General features: G+C 41.9%; 1 protein-coding gene across 2 annotated transcripts in view; it reads left to right on the forward strand.

The window, feature by feature from the left end:
- Positions 1 to 17,894, forward strand: part of CADPS2 (calcium dependent secretion activator 2) — a 2,357,592-nt gene that overhangs the window by 895,577 nt on the left and 1,444,121 nt on the right. For both annotated transcript variants that reach the window (XM_086966845.1, XM_086966848.1), the window contains exons 7-8: positions 2,699 to 2,810; positions 9,697 to 9,836. In XM_086966845.1, the coding sequence (XP_086822971.1) occupies positions 2,699 to 2,810; positions 9,697 to 9,836 (252 nt within the window). The remainder of the gene's footprint in view (positions 1 to 2,698; positions 2,811 to 9,696; positions 9,837 to 17,894) is intronic.

Here is a 17,894-nt window from a genome sequence, read left to right on the forward strand (position 1 = left end):
ACCGCTGAGGGCAGGGAGCTGGCTGGGGCTGTGGGGGCCTTGGGACTTCCCCCGCAGCTCCCAACAAGGATATAGTGGGAGTCCTGGGTGGGTGCCAGGACATCCACCCTTTGCTCGCTGGGCGTCCACCCTTTGTTGGCTGGGCACCCACCTTCCCCTTTTGGAGGTTGACTGGGCCCCTGGGCATGAGGTCCCTTAGGCTGAAATCAGCCCAGGGAAGGGGATACTTGTTCCTTTCATTGTAAAAGGTGCTGGGCCCTGGGGGGTGTGGTCCAATGGGCCGAAAGTAGCCAGGGGAGGTGGGCCCATATCCCCCCCCTAAAAAGAAATGTGCTGGGCCCCAGAGAATTGGTTCCATGTGGCCAAAATCAGTCCAAGGTGGGGGACACATGCCTCTTGCCCACAAAATGTGCCGGGATGCAGGGTCACCAGGGCCCAAATCTTCCTGGGGAGAGGTGCTGCGTGCCCCATCCCCATTAAATATAGAGGCTGGCCCCAGCGGAGAGGGACTGTGAAATAGGCATGAGGAGGGGGGTGCATTCCCACTCCCTCTAAAATACATTGCCAGGTCCTGGGGATGGGGTTACCAGGGCCTAAAATGGCCCAGAGAGGGGGCCCATGTCCCCCTCTGCTTAGTGCACTGAGTCCCAGTAGATGGGGTCACCAGGGCTAAAAGCAGCAGGGGAGGGGGCCTGCACCGCCAAAATGCACTGCGTAAAATTAGCTGCATGTGGGGGTTGGCTGAGGGCCTGGCTGCAGGCGGTTGGATTAACGTATGGTAAGTAAACATTATTACATTAAAAAAAAAACTAGAAATTCAATGGAAAAAAACTAAGGTTACGGAGACATTATGGTTAGGGAACAGCATTAACAAAACAGAAATTCACTCAAAAAAACAAATGTTACAGGGGCGTTTTAGTTAGGAAAAGGAATTTTTTAAAACTTAGAAATTCACTGGAAAAAATAAAAGGTTACAGGCATGTTATAGTTAGGTTCAGATTTTAGACACACAAAACCATACAAATTTAGCTTTTACAGTTAGTTATCTCAAGTAATTATAACTCGTGCCTTAATGTAACTATAACTCACGCCATGCATTGCTAATTTATGCCACTTATTACATCACTCAAGGCATCTTCTATGACATCATTGATAATATCACAGCAGCATTTGCAGTGAAATTATTGATGAGAGAACTGTTCATGGCAGGGGATTGAGTTATATAGTTACCTTAGGGCACGAGTTATAGTTACTTGAGATAACTATAACTGCTGATTTTCTTTGGTATTGAATATATAAAATCTGAACCTAACAATAACGTTCAAGTTACCTTTGGTTTCTTCAGTGAATGTCTATGTTTTATATATATACATATATAATGTCAATTTTTTCATTTAAGAGCCACATTGTGCTTCACAGTAAGTTCAACTAATGTTCGTGGTTGTACAGTAATCCTTTTAGGGTCATGATTGTAGTATACACAACAGCGGTTAATGCTGGTTCACAGTGCGGATCAGTGTTGGTAAGGTCATAGTACTGTTTTGTTTGTCAAACAGAGGTATGTGCCTCAGAGTTGTCTTTGTAATTCTACTGTAAATTTGTTTGGCAAAGATTTGTATGTATGCTGTTGTGGAGAATATTCTGGAGGCAGTAAGCATTGAGCTCCTGCGATATCAATTGAATGTTGATGCTGAGGAGACAGCTGCCAATGGGGGGAGTTGGGTGCCAAGGTCTACAAGAAGTGAAAAAGACAGGGAGCCACACTATATCCTCAAGTAACCTTTAAGAAACCTTCATACAGTTAACTCCTGAAGTGACTTATATTTGACAAGTTGCACTGGTCCTGCTGCACATCGGTCTGATTGAGGCTCCTGGTTTTCTAGAGCCTCAAAAGTTACTTCAGTGAACTGAACTCTCTCCCCCATTAGTGAGAGCTGCTATAGAAATTAGCCCCCTGAGAACAATAATCATGAAAAAAGGCGCCACAGTCATGAAAATAAAATTAAACAAAAAGGTACTCTACAGATCAGTTGTAAACACTAAAATACTGGTGACTGAGGAATACATGGTTTATTAGGATGTTCTGTATGTTCAGCCTCAAGCTGAGACCTCGGGTTGTTTGAATATATGGCTTCCTATATAATGACACCTTAACAAGCGCACTGAGGAGAAAAGACATATTTGTCAACAAAAAAGAATTGAGCCCAGAACAGTTACGTGGCTAGCGGAGCTCCTCGGCTAATATTAAAATGAATAGAAAAATGAAGCACCCAAATTACTGGTGTGGGCATTGGTTTCAGGTACCAGCAGTGAACCTATGAAGGTATAGAAATGTTGAAGTAGCACACAAATTATTAAACCCCATTTGGCGTTGCCCATTGCTGGAGAGCGAGTCCCAATCACTTGTTTAACTACTTGTGCACCTTTGAGAAGCAAAATGCGAAGGTTCAAGTTACTATGGCTCTGACTGTTGGGAGCTAAGTGAAGTACTTTTGTATGTGGAGGGCATACATGAGAACATTAAAGGAAGAAACAACCGCTACATTAGAACGGGTATAAAAATCGTATTTCATGATATGTCTGATACTTGTTACCTTTTTTAGATTATGGACATGCTAAAATAACTTGTGATTTGTTTACACATCTGCTGATTGATGACTTTGTCACTCTCTAAAGTGTCTTGGTTTGTATATTACAGATGGGGAACCCAAGGAGATTTCACCACAACTCACCCTCGGCCTATTGTCAAAGTGAAGCTTTTTACAGAGAGTACTGGAGTGTTGGCACTGGAAGATAAGGAATTAGGAAAAGTGAGTGTTCTTCTCAACCTTTTACCTTCCTACAAAGATATCCCCAAACGCAAATTATTGTTAACTATGACCATGACTTTCATTTGAAAATGCATATATATTTTGTGTATACCATTGTATTTGAGTATATATTCCTACTTAACATTTCCGAAAAAACGGGATTGGGGTGGCAGGAACACAGCTCCTCCTTGAAGAACTGCAATGAAGACGGTGTCTACAGATGTGTGCCGATTCTCACATGAAAAGAACTGCAGAAACGCAACTTGGTCGCAATATAGGATTGTATTATTTTTGTTTGTAAGATCCAGAGTGTGTTGAATTCCGACACAAGGCCCTCTCAGTCATGTTGAATCATGGGTATTTTTTTTCTTTTGGCTAAAAAGTGTTGCTGGGCAAGATCCCCAGAAACTGAGAGATGAAAGAGAGTAAATAGAAAATCTTGCACCACGAGAGAGCTATAAATAGGGGTACAGGGGTACAGAGGCAGTGACTATTGTTGCTGTTCACTCCTTCATGTGGTGGGTGGATAAAGCAGATCTTTTGCCAATGGGTCCACCCCAGATATATCCTTTCCTAAAAAGTAATCTCTATTTCTTATGCAGAGTCCCAGCTACCTTGTTCGCAATTTCGAAAGGTAAACCCTAGTCGTTTTCCATCAAGAGCAGACGGTATCATGGAAGAGGTGTAAATGAGCAGGCCCAATTGTATTTCTTCACCACAAATGGGTGCAGTCGGTGGCCCATGTTCATGTCATCTACTTTCCTCCATTCTTCTACTTGTATCCTCTTCCAGAACATCCATCCTCTTTTTCTCATTGTTCACTTGTGTGCCTGAACTCTTTACTCGGGTTTTAATAATCTTTCTTCCCTCTGGCATTTCTCATACACCTGTATACTTGATCTTGTTGCCCTAGCTTGATCTTTTTCCCTCTAGCTCCTCCTTTACAGTGATTTTCCTCATTGCCCTTTCTCTCCCTCCTAATCTTTCTCCCCACATTTCTTCTTCTTAACGAATGCGTCTTCCCTAAGCGCTCCATCTTCTAACTTCCGTGCATGGGCTCATTCTTACTTCACAGATATTTGTGGAGGTTCAAACCCTAAGCATGACTCCTGCTTCAGGAGATATCTTTAAAAACGTGATTTCATTTACCTGAATGGGTTGAGGCTATGAATATATTCTAGTGACTAGGGTAACAGAGAGGGAATGGAAGAGAAGAAATAGTGCAACCACTAAGCTATCTAATGCCCAATAATTGAGACTCAACATGGAAACTGATCTAAAATTATTGTTATTCTTCATGGAGACGGTCCATGGTGTTGGCACCAAAAGTGGTGTCAAAGGGTGTCACCGGCAGTTGAAATCAACTGTGCCACCACCAAATGGGAGCATTTACAGTGCCCGCCTATGAAAACATGTGGGACCTCACACTTGTTTTATTGTGTGGATCATAGTTTCTTGACTATTTGTACTCAGAGAAAATAACCAGTGGTTCAGAAATGTTACATTAATCACCTTTCTATACCAGTAAAATATATTCCTCCTAGACGTTCCACAACATAATTTTGCAGTAAATTCGAAACCTGTAATTTAATCCGATGTTGTCAATGATCAATTATTCTGTCGGCCGTTAAGTACTGTGTCTCTGAACCGTAACTCAAATTTTGACTGTGGCTTTTCTAAAATGTGTAATAAACACAGAGTGTCCACGGATCTAAAAAAAATCAACTTTCATAAGATATGAACCAACAAAATAAACAGGATCATAACGTGAGAAAAGTGCCCCAGAAGTACACCTAATGAGTAAGGATACCCATCAGTCACATTCCGATACCGCCCTAGTCATCATCCGGGCTTCCTTACACCCCTCTTATTGTGAAACATAAAAGATGTAAATGAGGACTAGATGTATATGTCCACTATCAAATTATGAAGCACGGGGTACATGTTAGTTAAGGTATCAAAGAATGGGTGAGGGATGAAAAAAATGCAGTGCGTAAGAGTGTGTGAAACAATCAGTGAGTTAAAATTGGATAACAGAGTTTATTATTATCACTCAGTTTATCCAAGGCAAAAAATTGTAGTTTCAACAAATATCTACCAATAAAGTTTGTGTGGTCAACATGTTTCAGCAGAAAAATAGGATACCATTGTCCCCTGCCTTCGTCAGGACCTTAATAAATAATTGCTACTGCAATAAGTGAAAATAAACAGAAATTGCTAAAATCATTGAACCATTTCACCTGAGATCCTAGGTAACTGGTCACTCCTCCAGTATGTGGATTTCTCAACCACTAATTCATAGGAGGGTATGGCCTCACCTTACCTGGCTGCGGCGCAGGGGGATGAAGCACCGCTCTCTCCCTCGGTACTCCAGATGGTCTACTGGGCCGTCTCGGGGAGGCGCGCACCCTATGTGTACGTGACTTTTTGTCAGTCACCCGGCTATATCAATCGGCACTGCTCACACTCCAGTCTCTGCCCAGAGGTCACTGAGCAACATGGATCGAGCCAATATCGCATGAATAAGGTAATCATCAAACACAGGATGTCTCTAAGCTCACAGAGATATTAACTAGCCACCCGAGCACTCTTCATCCATTAATTCCCGTAGAATGGTTATCGTTCTCCACGAGGGTGGCTCGGCATATAATCATGGAGAATTGATGCTCGCATATGGCCTGACTCTGTAAATATTTTTTCATCCACTATCCCAGCTGACTAGCGGCCTCATTATATACATATTAGTTTCCCCGTTTTAGCGCGAATTCGGGCCAGTAATTAATCACGGAGCTACGGCCTTTATTTTATCACTTTCAAAGCTAGCTCAATTGTATATAATAGTTTTCCTTTATCCGGGAGGCCTTTCTTTCACAGTGCTTACATACGGCTGGTCCATTCTGATATTGTTAACCTTTCACCACATCTCTGGCTCGTTCTTTAACTACAGAACTTGAGTCCAGAGTACAGTGGAATGCATAGTCCTCTTCCATCCGCTTTCCGACAGGATTTTCTGCATTTAAGTGGCCCTGGGTAGACACAACATTGTATAGATTGCACATGGCTACTCAGCCATTATGTTGATAATTCTAATTTATTCTACAGGAGAGTGAATTCTCACTCATATCTTAACAAAGATACAAGTTGGAGGATGGTTGCACTACATGGGTTCCAGTAGTTTTGGCGACGTTGGGCCAATATTCATCCCTTATTCTTCTAAATACCTGAGTAGCCAGGCCTGGCACCAGGAATAGGTCAGTGTAATGGAATTACCATGGTGTAAATTACAAACCTTGACCCCACACACAGCGCCTCCCTATTCTAATCCACATTCTCGACCCCCAGGTTGCCATATCCCATCCTGAAGAAGACTCGCAGCTGAGGTCTAAACTTCCTTCATTGCATTAGTCAAGTCGAAAACGTCGACGCTCTCCAACATACAAGACCTGTACCGGTTGCCCACCTGGCATACCCTTGAAAGTGCATTGGTGCATGATTGTAATTTACAGAAGTAGTGTAAATAAATGTGTCTATAATGGACAGGTCTGCTAACACTGGTCTGCTTACCTGTAATTACCGAACGAAACCAATTGTTTTACATTCACTTCTATGACTTTCACTCTCACTACCACCACCTTAACTCTCCTTTTGTTCCCCTTGTGCAACCTATTGTCAGTATATCAACTGAAGTTTAGTCTAATTGAACGAATACATGTTTTGCAAATGATATTGGTTTCTGTGGTGCTTTCTTGTGTGGTTTCTCCGATTTTTCGCTTTCAGCACATGCTTTCATAAATACGTTATTGACTGCATACATGAAAGTGGTTCTTTTGGGTATTGAATACCAGTGTTGTAGCTCTTTACACAACACAGATTGTCTATATTTGAATTTATCTTGTGTCAAATTAGTCACGGACCAATTTTGAATTTCAAGATCTCATGGTAGCCACCTTGTGGTGTTAGCCCTTATCACAAACAAATGGTTTTATTATACGAATGAAATACTGTTGGGTGCTTTTATCATACAACATAAACATGGTGTTGCACTTTGGATAAATGAGACCATTTCCACCAATGCAACCCTTAAGTTTGGCAAAAGCATGGTCCATTGTAACAGCACCTTCAAATTCTTTCCAGTTGCTCTGTCAAGACTAAAGGGCACCATGTGGAGCATACTGACACACTTCAATTCATCGCTGACTGTTGTGGTGACACTTGTGTAAATGGTAAATTAAATTATGTACACAACAAATGTTATAGTCAATATAACACCAAAAAACATTTAGACTCTGATTATGAATGGCCTGTTAAAAACCCTGTTAGTTCCCTGCCACAGAATTATTGTTACCAGGGTTCTGGTAATTCAAGGGTTATAATGGCTGTTAGAAATGTGCCCTTTTTGCTTGGTCATCCCGGATTTGTTTTGCATTTTTGCTGAACCTTATTTATGCTGGTTATTGAACTCTGTGCGCATTATCCGTGCTAGCCAGTGGTGTGCTTGTCGTCCTCCTTTCAACATGGAAAATTACTATACACCTGATTGGTTTATTTAATTTGCTTATAAGTCCCAAGTTTTACATGGTACCAAGTATACCCTGGCCCTGTAGATTGAGTGCTACCAGTGAACTGCGGCACTCATTGTGCCATGCACTACAGTGGCATGTTAAGCATGTCTACAAGTGTACCATTGTAGCCTGGTTATGCAGTTTTGACTTGTCAAAATAACTCCTTTTCACAAGCCTAAACCTTCCTTTTAAATTGTAATAGGTAGCCCCCAAAGGGGCCTTCCTGCACATAAGGTAGGGTATTTAAAAAGTAGAACATGTAAAAGTTTAATGATAAATGTATCCTTTCAGTGAAATGGTCCTAAAAGCTACTTTCACTGTAGCAGGGTTGGGTTTTCCATAGGACAGCACTGGCAATAAGTTTAATAAATGTTATCTCTAGGCTGCAGCTACAAAACACAGACAGATTTCATTTTTGGACTTTTTAAAATATTTATTACCAGCCTCATTCACTGGTAAAGTTGGATTTGTAATAAATATTCTAGAAAGATGACTTTTAAAAAGTTTCCTTTGCTCTGCCTAAGGTCCTTGGCAGCTAAATCTGCATTTCTCTCGCCCACTTCACTGCGGTCAAATTGTGCCAAAAACCGCTTCTACCGCAATCATTGGTACTTTGTGCTTCCTGGCGTCGTCATTTCTACTTAAAAATTTAAAACATTTTGGGTTTTATTAATTATTTTGCATTTCAACTATATTACTCTTTTAAAAGTGCATGATTACTTTACACATTGCCTCTAGGTTTAGCCTGTCTATTTTTTGCCACAGCTACCCGCAGAGTGTTGAGTTCAGGTTCATTTAGTGACTTTAGTGGGTCATTCCCACAAGGATTGTGAAAATTACTTGAGGTAGCTACTTACTCCCTCAACTAGTAACCCAATTTCTTGCAATGAGGATTACAGGTTTTTATAGAGTATCATACCAGAACCAGGGTGTCTGTACAGATTCCCACGTTTTCCTACTGTTCTTCACATGAAGATTTTGACTACTAAGAGCAGTTGAAATATGCTTGTAAATAACTACGTTATATCCTAAATGAAGCTCCCAACTTATGGGAATTTATGGGACACTTGGCTCATAATGAGGGCCTAAATGTTTCATCTGATAGACATGCTTGCAGTGGCCTAATACTGTGCAGCAGCAACGCATTATGTTGAAAAGAGCATTTCTAATGCCCTACAGTCACTCTCACAAAATAAAAATGAAAAACAAACGCTTTTAAACAAATAACATGCCTAGTCTAATATAAGACTGCAATACAGGCACATTAATACCGCCACCTATAATTTGAGTTAATAGTTTAACTTTCTGTTGTGTGCTTTTAGTACCTATCAATCGTTCCTCTGCTGATGTCACTGCTGTACTGCCTATATAATGCGATTAGGCACACTTTATTTCTTCTTTACTACCACATCCAAGTTGTTTAGTATCATCCATAAAGCACCACCGCATACTGCCGCCTGGCGTTCTTCACACAAATCTGTGGTTTAGCCAGGGTGGCATGGGTTCTAAAACAATCGAGGAACACGAGTACCCTAAAAAAGACAGCTATAATTGGGGTGCTGGTGCAGTGAGTCTCTCTCATTCTTTGGCCCTGGTGCTAGTGATAGCTTAGGATCTCTTACCAACATTGCCTGTTTGCTCTTTCCAGCAGCGTGAACTTGGGGATTTGAGTCTTAAACATAAAACTCCATGCATTTAGAAACCATACATCATACACTTGGAAGAAAGTTGGAGAAATAGCTCTCGCTTTCTGAACTTTGCTTGCTCTGAACCAGGCCAGGCTCCCAGCACAATCCTCCCGCTCTTCATTTAGTGTCACTCCTCTGTAGAAAGGAGTACTTTTCCTTTAAAATATATTAATAGCAAATCGAATAAGAAAAGACATATAGCACCTTCCTACAGCCACGTGTAATTAATGGGATGGTTTGCAGTGTCTAGGGGTATCCGATGTGCTGTAATTTGTTTTCAGCCAAACACACTCATCGCACAGGGTGGAGGAAAGCCCTCCCAGGTGCCTACTTGCTTTTCTCATCTGTCACCGGAGCTGACTCCTGTAGAGCCATTAATTCGACAGAAGGTGTCACGGGAGGAGAACTGGTTAGCAAATAATATGCAAACGCCAATTTTTCAGCAAAGAAATTGAGTCCATATTGGAAAGCCGTCTGCTGTGATGCGATGAGTCAATTGGTGTTTCAGCTGTGTCCTAGATTTGACAATCTTTGATAATTGCAGAAGCAATAAAATGCCGCAATGGCCGCATAGCATGCGGAGAAATCAGTGTGTCTGCCTAGTTTCTGTAATACGATTTTTTTTATTACTGGCAGGTAACATTAACCCCAACATCGAACAGCTCTAAGTCGCCTGAACTGCACAAAATGGTCGTTCCCAAAAATAGTCAGGATTCCGACTTGAAGATCAAATTGGCGGTGAGAATGGACAAGCCAGCACACATGAAGCACAGTGGGTAAGCCTGGGGCACAGAGGGGCGCAGTCTCTCCCATCACTGTTCCCTTGTCTCCTGTCCCGTCTACGTTCTGTGCATGTGTTGGTATTTATTTATTTCGAGGCTACCTGTGGAGCAACACAGGATTGTACATTAAAAGAGGTATCGGGAGACAATACAAGATCATAAGATCCTGTACAAGTGGATATTAGCAGCTTTCAGTTACCCAATTATAAATGGTGTGTGTTTGTGTGTGATTTACCCAGAATCACATAATTCTCAGTCAAGTGCCAGTATTCAAACATTGTTCCCATAGTTGGCAGCTCACCCACTGATCTGCATCTCTTACCTGTAATCTTCAACCTTTTGTCAAATTAATTACCCTCACAAACTGTTATAGCTGCACCAAGATTGCCTGTCAGGTACATGTTAAATTGTATATCTAAAACATTTGTAAAATGTAAATAGAGAAAAATTATGAAATGTAAACCGCCAGATTTTTCAAGTTTTAGGCCATGGTGTTAATAAACTTTTAAACATGCTGGTAACTATTTAAATGCAACTTCTGGTGCGAATGTGTCAGAACTGAAATAAATGCAGTGCAGCATACATGCATGCCGCCTAATACTACTCAAAACGTTTTCGATTCATACCTACATTTGTTACCATGTGGTGGCCACTTAGAAAACAGAATTTGTCTCACTCGTAACACACACAGACAACGTTGTATTTTACATACTGTCTAAATTAATCTGCTGACTTGATCTAAGAAAGTTCTGGGACGTAACCCTCTGCTCTAAATTGCAGTGAGAATGCTAAGCCACTACTAGGTGACTTTTCCCCTCTGAGAATTATTTTTAAAGAATATTGTCAAATAGTATATTTGCAGAAGAATTACCTCCAGTATGCCATTACCTGTATTTTACCATCGGTATCAATTATGTCAAGAATTACCTACAGCGTGCCAGTATTTTGTCACAGGTGTATAGTATGCTAAGAAATGCATCAAGAATGTCAGCAATGGTATTTTACCATGAGTGTCTCTATAAGACAATAATGACCTTTAGTAGGCCGGGCCAACGATTACTTGCCAGTATAACACCAGCTTGTCACTCACCTCTCACTTACATTCACTAACTCACACTCACTCGATTGATTTATTCTCACTCACTCTCTAACACTCCCACTGATTGCTATTTAAATCACTCACAGTTACTCATTTTTACTCATTGAGTCACTCATACTTACTGACACTCAAGCACTCACATTCTCACTCACTACCTGTGACTGAATCTCTCACATACACACACACTTGCTCACACGCACACACACTTGCTCACACATACACCCACCTTCGCACATAAGCACACTCTCACCTACAAGCACGCACACCATACATTTAAAAGCATTTTTACTTACCTTAGCTGCCACCAAAACTCCCATTCCATTGAGCTCCATTTGTTTATTACACAAATATTAAATAATGCAATTTTATTCACTATTAGTATAATGAAAAATGGACAGACAGTAAACACTGCACTGCCACCCCATTGTTCTCGGCACTGATTTTGCCACATCTGAGGCCAGGGTTCAAAGGCAGTGCCAGGGTCGCAATGGACAAACTAGGGGTTACAGCTGCGCATGGACTGCATAAAAAAGAGTCATCAAACTAGAAAGGCTGACAACTACTATAAGACAATTTAGGTTTCCCTTATTTGTATACGAAGCAAATTACTTTAGTGATAATTATAATAGAGTGAAAGTTAATGAAAGTTAATTTATGTAGCATTTGGTCAACGAGCTGGATATTTTTTTTTAACTAGTAAAACTGTTTTAAGACGCCGAGTAATGCTTTAGGACACAGATATCTTCTTTAACTATTTGCCCTGTAATTATGGTGAGCAGGGGAGAACTTGTTGCTCTCAGATATTCACAAACTTTCAAATACATAAAAAAATTCCGTAGTTGAGAACCGCTGTTGGCATTGGATTGGCTGGGAAAACAGTCATGTGATCTGCCGTATAAGCACTCGCCTTCCGGTCCTCTCAGTGAGTCTGTGCCAAAGAGAAGTGCCGGAGGACTGGTGCCTCAAGGTTCTCTTATGAAACAAATAGGAAAAGTGTTTAGAAAGTGAATGGGCAGTGTCGGCTAACGTATGTCAAAGAGCTGCTAGGTGCCAGAGGTGCTTACATCTCCTGCTAGAAAACCAGAGAGTCCTGGTTGGACCCGTTTCCCAATGCAGTGTCCTGTCTAGCACTTTGCCGCTTTGTATGCTCCACCTGGACGGAGCATAAGTTGGCAGGTAGATGAGAACTTTGTATTTGTCTTTGAGTTTCCTGTCGTCTTGAGCAAAGCATTGTGCAGTGACTGAATTTGCAGTCTCCATGTTGGGCTGGAAGATCGGCATCTGGGAACAGGATGCAGGAAGAATTAATTGGTGCAGGGGTGCAGCAACCACTTATTTTCGAATTTTACTTTTATTTTGAAGAGGAGAAAGTGGTCTGTATCCAATACAATGAAACCACAACCCCAAAACTAGTATGAGTATCAGTCTAACATTATTTTACAAGATACATCATAAGCTAATATCCCGTTGTTTATGGGGATCAGGGCTTACAAAATATAAACAATCATACAATAAGACAATGGGGATTGAGTTCCACGACAACTCAGTGTGGTTAAGTTGATGTAGACCGAGGCACCCTCCGCGACTGGCTTGCAATGGAGCGGAGTCTGATACCAACTGTTGGTTCAGCAAGATGATCGCCGGTGGAGCTCGGTCAGGCAAATGTTTACAGATCATTCTAGTCAAAAGTGTTAACCCTTTTCAAAGTCAAACCCTTGAACAAGGTAATGCTGAAAGATGTGACTAAGCACTAACCCTGGGTGGCTAACTACGCTACGCTTACGAAGTTTGCATAGTTTGTGCTACTTCGCGCTACGCGAATTGCACGTAGCACAGTGCAAAATCGCGTAGCGTGGTTGCCATTTTTTGCTCGCTCGCGGTCAAGCTGACGAGCGCGAGCGGGCAAGATGACATCCCGGTGAGACTTTTTCCTCGTTCGCGATCAGCAACATCAAGTTGGCGATAGTGAACGAGGAAAATAAACCTCCCAGTGAGATTCTCAACACGGGGAGGTCAGGTTTCTCATTGCGAGTGGTCAAGAATGCTTGCGATCACTCGCGATGAGAAACTACCAGTCCGCGTTGAGAAAGCTACCGCTTGAGTAAAAATCTACTTGAGCGGCAGAAAATGATAGCTTGCACTGTGCGAGATGCCGTTTTCAATGATTGCACAGTGCGGACAGGCATCCGGCACTGTGCAATAATGGCGAACTGCGCACTACGCAGTTCGCGTAGTGCTATCTGTATCTCGCGTAGTGCGAAGTGCACTTCGCGTAGCACAGCTACGCGAACTACGCCCAGGTATACTAAGCACATAATTACTTCATAAGGCACAAAAAGTCACCAAGCATTCAGGGACGTCTTCTCAGACATCAGCTCATGGTTTCAGTAGGAAATACATTTTATCCAATCAATCATTTCCTCAGCCAAATGTCCAGTTTCCATTGGATTACTGGTCTACTTCTTGCCTCTCTCTGTAGGATGTTCTACGTCCATCCACTATAGGAGAAAAGTTCCAAAAAGCAGACAGCTCTTTCTGAATAGACATTGACCCTCTTTGTCCTAATGTGATGAGCAAGAGGCTCGTTTGATATACAGGGGAAAGTTGGAGACTCCTTCCCACACTCTTGTACAAGTAATAAAACAGATGGGAATTCCACAAAACAACTATCTTCTGTCTTATTAGTCTTGTGTTGCCGTCTGTCCGCGAGAAGTCTGAATGTAATAGCTCACGTGATTTATGAAATTTCAGGCAAATTGAATTAAAGTTCCTGCATATTCTCTTTTTACCGTGTGCCCCAGCTTGACGCAGTTCCTGTATTATGCTTTTGTCTTACTTTCAATTCAATGTCACAGTACTTTGTGTTATAGCTTTTCAGGATGGCCGTAATTAGCTTTGCCTACTCTTTTCCACCCCTCTCCTCGAGCTCCTCCCAAAATTAGCATACTCCAAGAGGATTATAGAAAAAGCCTACCTTTACAAGGTACATCTGTTTGAGCCCCCCAAGAACAGAGCTGTAAAACAAATAAATGCCTATTTTAATACTGCAGCTCTACGCATAAACATTACTACAATATTGTATTTTTTGGTTGCAATTGGAACAAACATTTTATATTGAAATGTTTACCACTAAGCAGCTATGCAGCCTTTTAAATGCTGATACACAGATGATCTGCATAGCTGTTAAACTGTCCTTTAAAGTAAGTGCAAGTTTCCCTCCACACATAAGCAGAGTACCATTTATATACACGTGCACAGTTGGTAATGGTATTTTGGAAGCCTTCTATCAATCAATAAAAGACATTTGTACAGTGCGTGACTACCTCAGCCGATGCGTCCCTGCGCTAAAGCAAGACCGAAGAATAGTCTGAGCAGCTTAATCTACGCCTGACCGAAGAGCCATGTATTTATGTCCTTTCTGAATCCCTGTTCTGTCTTAGCCAAGTGTAATTAGGAGGGCAGTACATTCCAGAGCTTTGCTTTCCGTATCGAGAATGACCTGCCACCTCGCCGAGATTTTATTAAGAGGAATAATGGTCCTTAGCAGACTGAAGAATGAAAAACGAAAATACAATATAGGCTACAATAGGTTACTATATGAATCCACAGTCCAGCCAGACGAGGAGTTTTATTCAACAATACTTAGTCAGATAATTCTGAAACAACGGTTTCTATAATAGGGCACAAGCCTGTACCCTATATAGGAAAAGGAGTGTGTAGAACATTACAGATTAATCAAACAAAAATACAGGCAAAAACTTTGAGCTGTAGCCACTCGCATGTATTATATTATGCAGCGAGTTTAACCAGAAATAGAAACCACACAGGTTAGGCACAATGGAAAACAGTGGTGCTACTTACAATTGTCGAAGTTTCGATCCCATTGCTCATTAATTCTCAGAATCATCATCAGAACCAAATAAATTACATTTACCTGGTAAAAGTAATAATAGCTCGAAACAATGTTGGGCGCTTGTTGCAGCCAAGGAAAACGGCGTCGTAGCCGCCAGATGGTTGCCGCTTTTAAGAACCAACCCAAGTGCGACAGGCAGGTAGAAAACCTTGCGGTCGAGGGGATTTAATCTCCCGTATTATGAGCTCCCGGGGATCAGGATTGCTGGTCTCTATGGCAAGCCTGCTCAATTTTTGATGTGGAGGGCTGGAAACAGCAACGGTGTGCTGTCAACGTTAATGGCACGATGGCTTGTAAACTTCTTTACAAGCCATGGGTTGGTTCTTAAAAGCGGCAACCATCTGGCGGCTACGGTGCCGTTTTCCTTAGCTGCAACAAGTGCCCAAAATTGTTTCGGGCTATTATTACTTTTACCCGGCAAATGTAATTTATTTGGTCCTGATGATGATCCCGAGAATTAATGAGTAATGGGATCGAAACGTCGACACTTGTAAATAGCACCACAGTTTTCCATTGTGCCTAACCTGTGTGGTTTCTATTTCTGGTGAAACTCGCAGCATAATATAATACATGCGAGTGACTACAGCTCAAAGTTTTTTCCTGTATTTTTGTTTGATTAATCTGTAATGTTCCTCACACTCCTTTTCCTATATAGGGTGCAGGCTTTATTTATTTTATTATTTATTATTTGAATTTGTTAAGCGCGACAGCTACCCAAAAAGGGTTTCCCGGCACTGGACAGGCAGGTATATTAAATCTCTGTTTCAACTACAAAAGGGTTATTGATTAAAGAGACAGGTTTTAGAGGCTCTGCGGAACTGCACATAATTAGTTTTACAGGCATGAGCGAATTTTGTGGATTGGCAATTTGCGGATTTGCGAATTTGCGGATTGCGAAAATCCGCGAATCCGCGCTGATTTTTTTATTTTTATGTTCGCACGGGTTTCTGCAAGTTTGCGAGGGTTTTGTACAATTTCGCAAATTGCAAAATTGTACAAAACGCGTGCGAACTTGCAGAAACCCGTGCGAACACAATGTGCCCAGTAGGGTATGTGCCTCTTGTGTGAATAAAAGGTCAGAGAAAGATCAGTTCAGCAGATGAAGAGAAAGAAGCTCCTGGTCACAGGAACAGCACGGGTATTGCACTCGTGAAAGTCAAGGATGCAAAGCCTATCCAGCATCACAGCTGATTTTCCACGGTAGATTTTGGAAGAAGGAACACCTGTCCAGCCTCGACGACGCTCACAATTGTTTTTGGGCTAATGAATGAGTCACTGAATTTGAGCATCCACTAGTTCGAGCGACCATGTGTGTGTTACTATGCAATCTCCCCGAAGGGCGCAGGGGTCCCTTGAGTGAGCTGCAGACCTGTGCCCAGCCATGCAACTATTTTACAATGGCGCCAGCAAGCTGCCAGCGCCGTTGTAAAATAGTTACAAAGTTAGCTTGCACAGGAAGCACTTAGATAACATAAAGCAGCACCTGCTTCGTTTTATCTAGTGGTTCCTGTGCAAGCTAACTTTGTAACTATTTTACAACGGCGCTGGCAGCTTGCTGGCGCCATTGTAAAATAGTTGCATGAGTGGGGGTTCAACTTTTGAACCCGTTACGTTTGCGGATTTTTTTTTGCGGATTTTGCGGGAAATCCGCAAAATTAGCGTATTGCGGATTTCCCAAAAATCCGCAAAATCCGCGAATGTAACGGATTTCCCGCTCACACCTAGTTTCAGTTCGAATGTGCAATGACGAGGAGTTCCACAAAGTGGGGCCTAACAGAGCAAAAGATCTACCTCCCATTCTAGCTAGTCTAATTCTAGGCACTACAAAGTAGGCCATGTGGGCAGATCTCAAATTCCGGGAGGGTACATGAGTGTGAACAAGGGACTTAAGGTAATGGGGGGCCAGGTCAGTTTTAATTTTAAACATGTAGGTCAGTGTCTTAAATTTGATACAGCTATCTATTTTAAGCCAGTGAAGACTACGTAAAGGGCCTGAAATATGGCTAGATCGAGGTAATTTGCACAGCAATCTTGCTGCGGCATTTTGTACCAATTGTAGTCGCCCTATTACATCTTTCTTTGCCCCTAAGAAGAGAATGTTTCCGTAGTCTAAGCGGGAGGTTATGAGAGCGTGGACTACGGATTTTTGAGAGTCTTCTGGCAACATCCAAAGAATTTTCTTTAGCCAGCGCAATATGACAAAACATGTGGCCGAGACCTTGTTGACTTGATCTTGCATTGTCAGTGCTTTATCAATCACAAAGCCTAAATTGCGCACGTGATCTGATGGAAGGGGGAGCGAGCCCATTTCAGCGGGCCAATGTTTAGCAGACCATAAGTCATGTTGCCGGCCCAGTATTAGCACCTCAGTTTTCTCGCCGTTGAGTTTTAAAATATTAAGATTCATCCAGTCAGCAATTCTCCTCAACCCTGACTGCAGGAGAGATGGCGAATCCTGAGCAGTGTTTGAGAGGGAGAATGCGATCTCGGAATCATCGGCGTAGGTGAAAAGTGTGAGGCCTTCTTGCTCTGCTATGTGTGATAGTTGGCTGACATAAAGATTAAAAAGAAGCGGGCTCAAGACTGAGCCTTGGGGTACACCATAAGGAGACATGTGTAGTTTAGAGGTTGCAGAGTTAGAGAAAATTTGAAACGTACGTTTCTCAAGAAATTAGCTCAGCCAACCCAAAGCTCGTCCGCCTATGCCCACACCAACTAATATTTTAATGAGAATGGGATGTGAGATGGTGTCGAAAGCAGCACTGAGATCTAATAAAATCAGTGCCACTGTCTCACCTTTATCCAAAAGCCTACGTAAGTTTTCTGTAACCCCTAGCAAAGTAGTCTCTGTGGAAAAGCCAGAACGAAATCCAGATTGTGAAAAATTGAGAATATGATTATCTTCAATAAACTGAGCAAGATGGTAGTGGATGTGCCTTTCAAGAATTTTAGAAAAGACTGGTAATAAGGAGATAGGACGGAAGTTGGAAGGGACATTTGGGTCGGCTGTTGGTTTTTTCAATAATGGTGAAACCATTGC

The sequence above is a fragment of the Lissotriton vulgaris genome, chromosome 1_1 (genome assembly GCF_964263255.1).
Source record: "Lissotriton vulgaris chromosome 1_1, aLisVul1.2, whole genome shotgun sequence".
NCBI lineage: Eukaryota > Metazoa > Chordata > Amphibia > Caudata > Salamandridae > Lissotriton > Lissotriton vulgaris.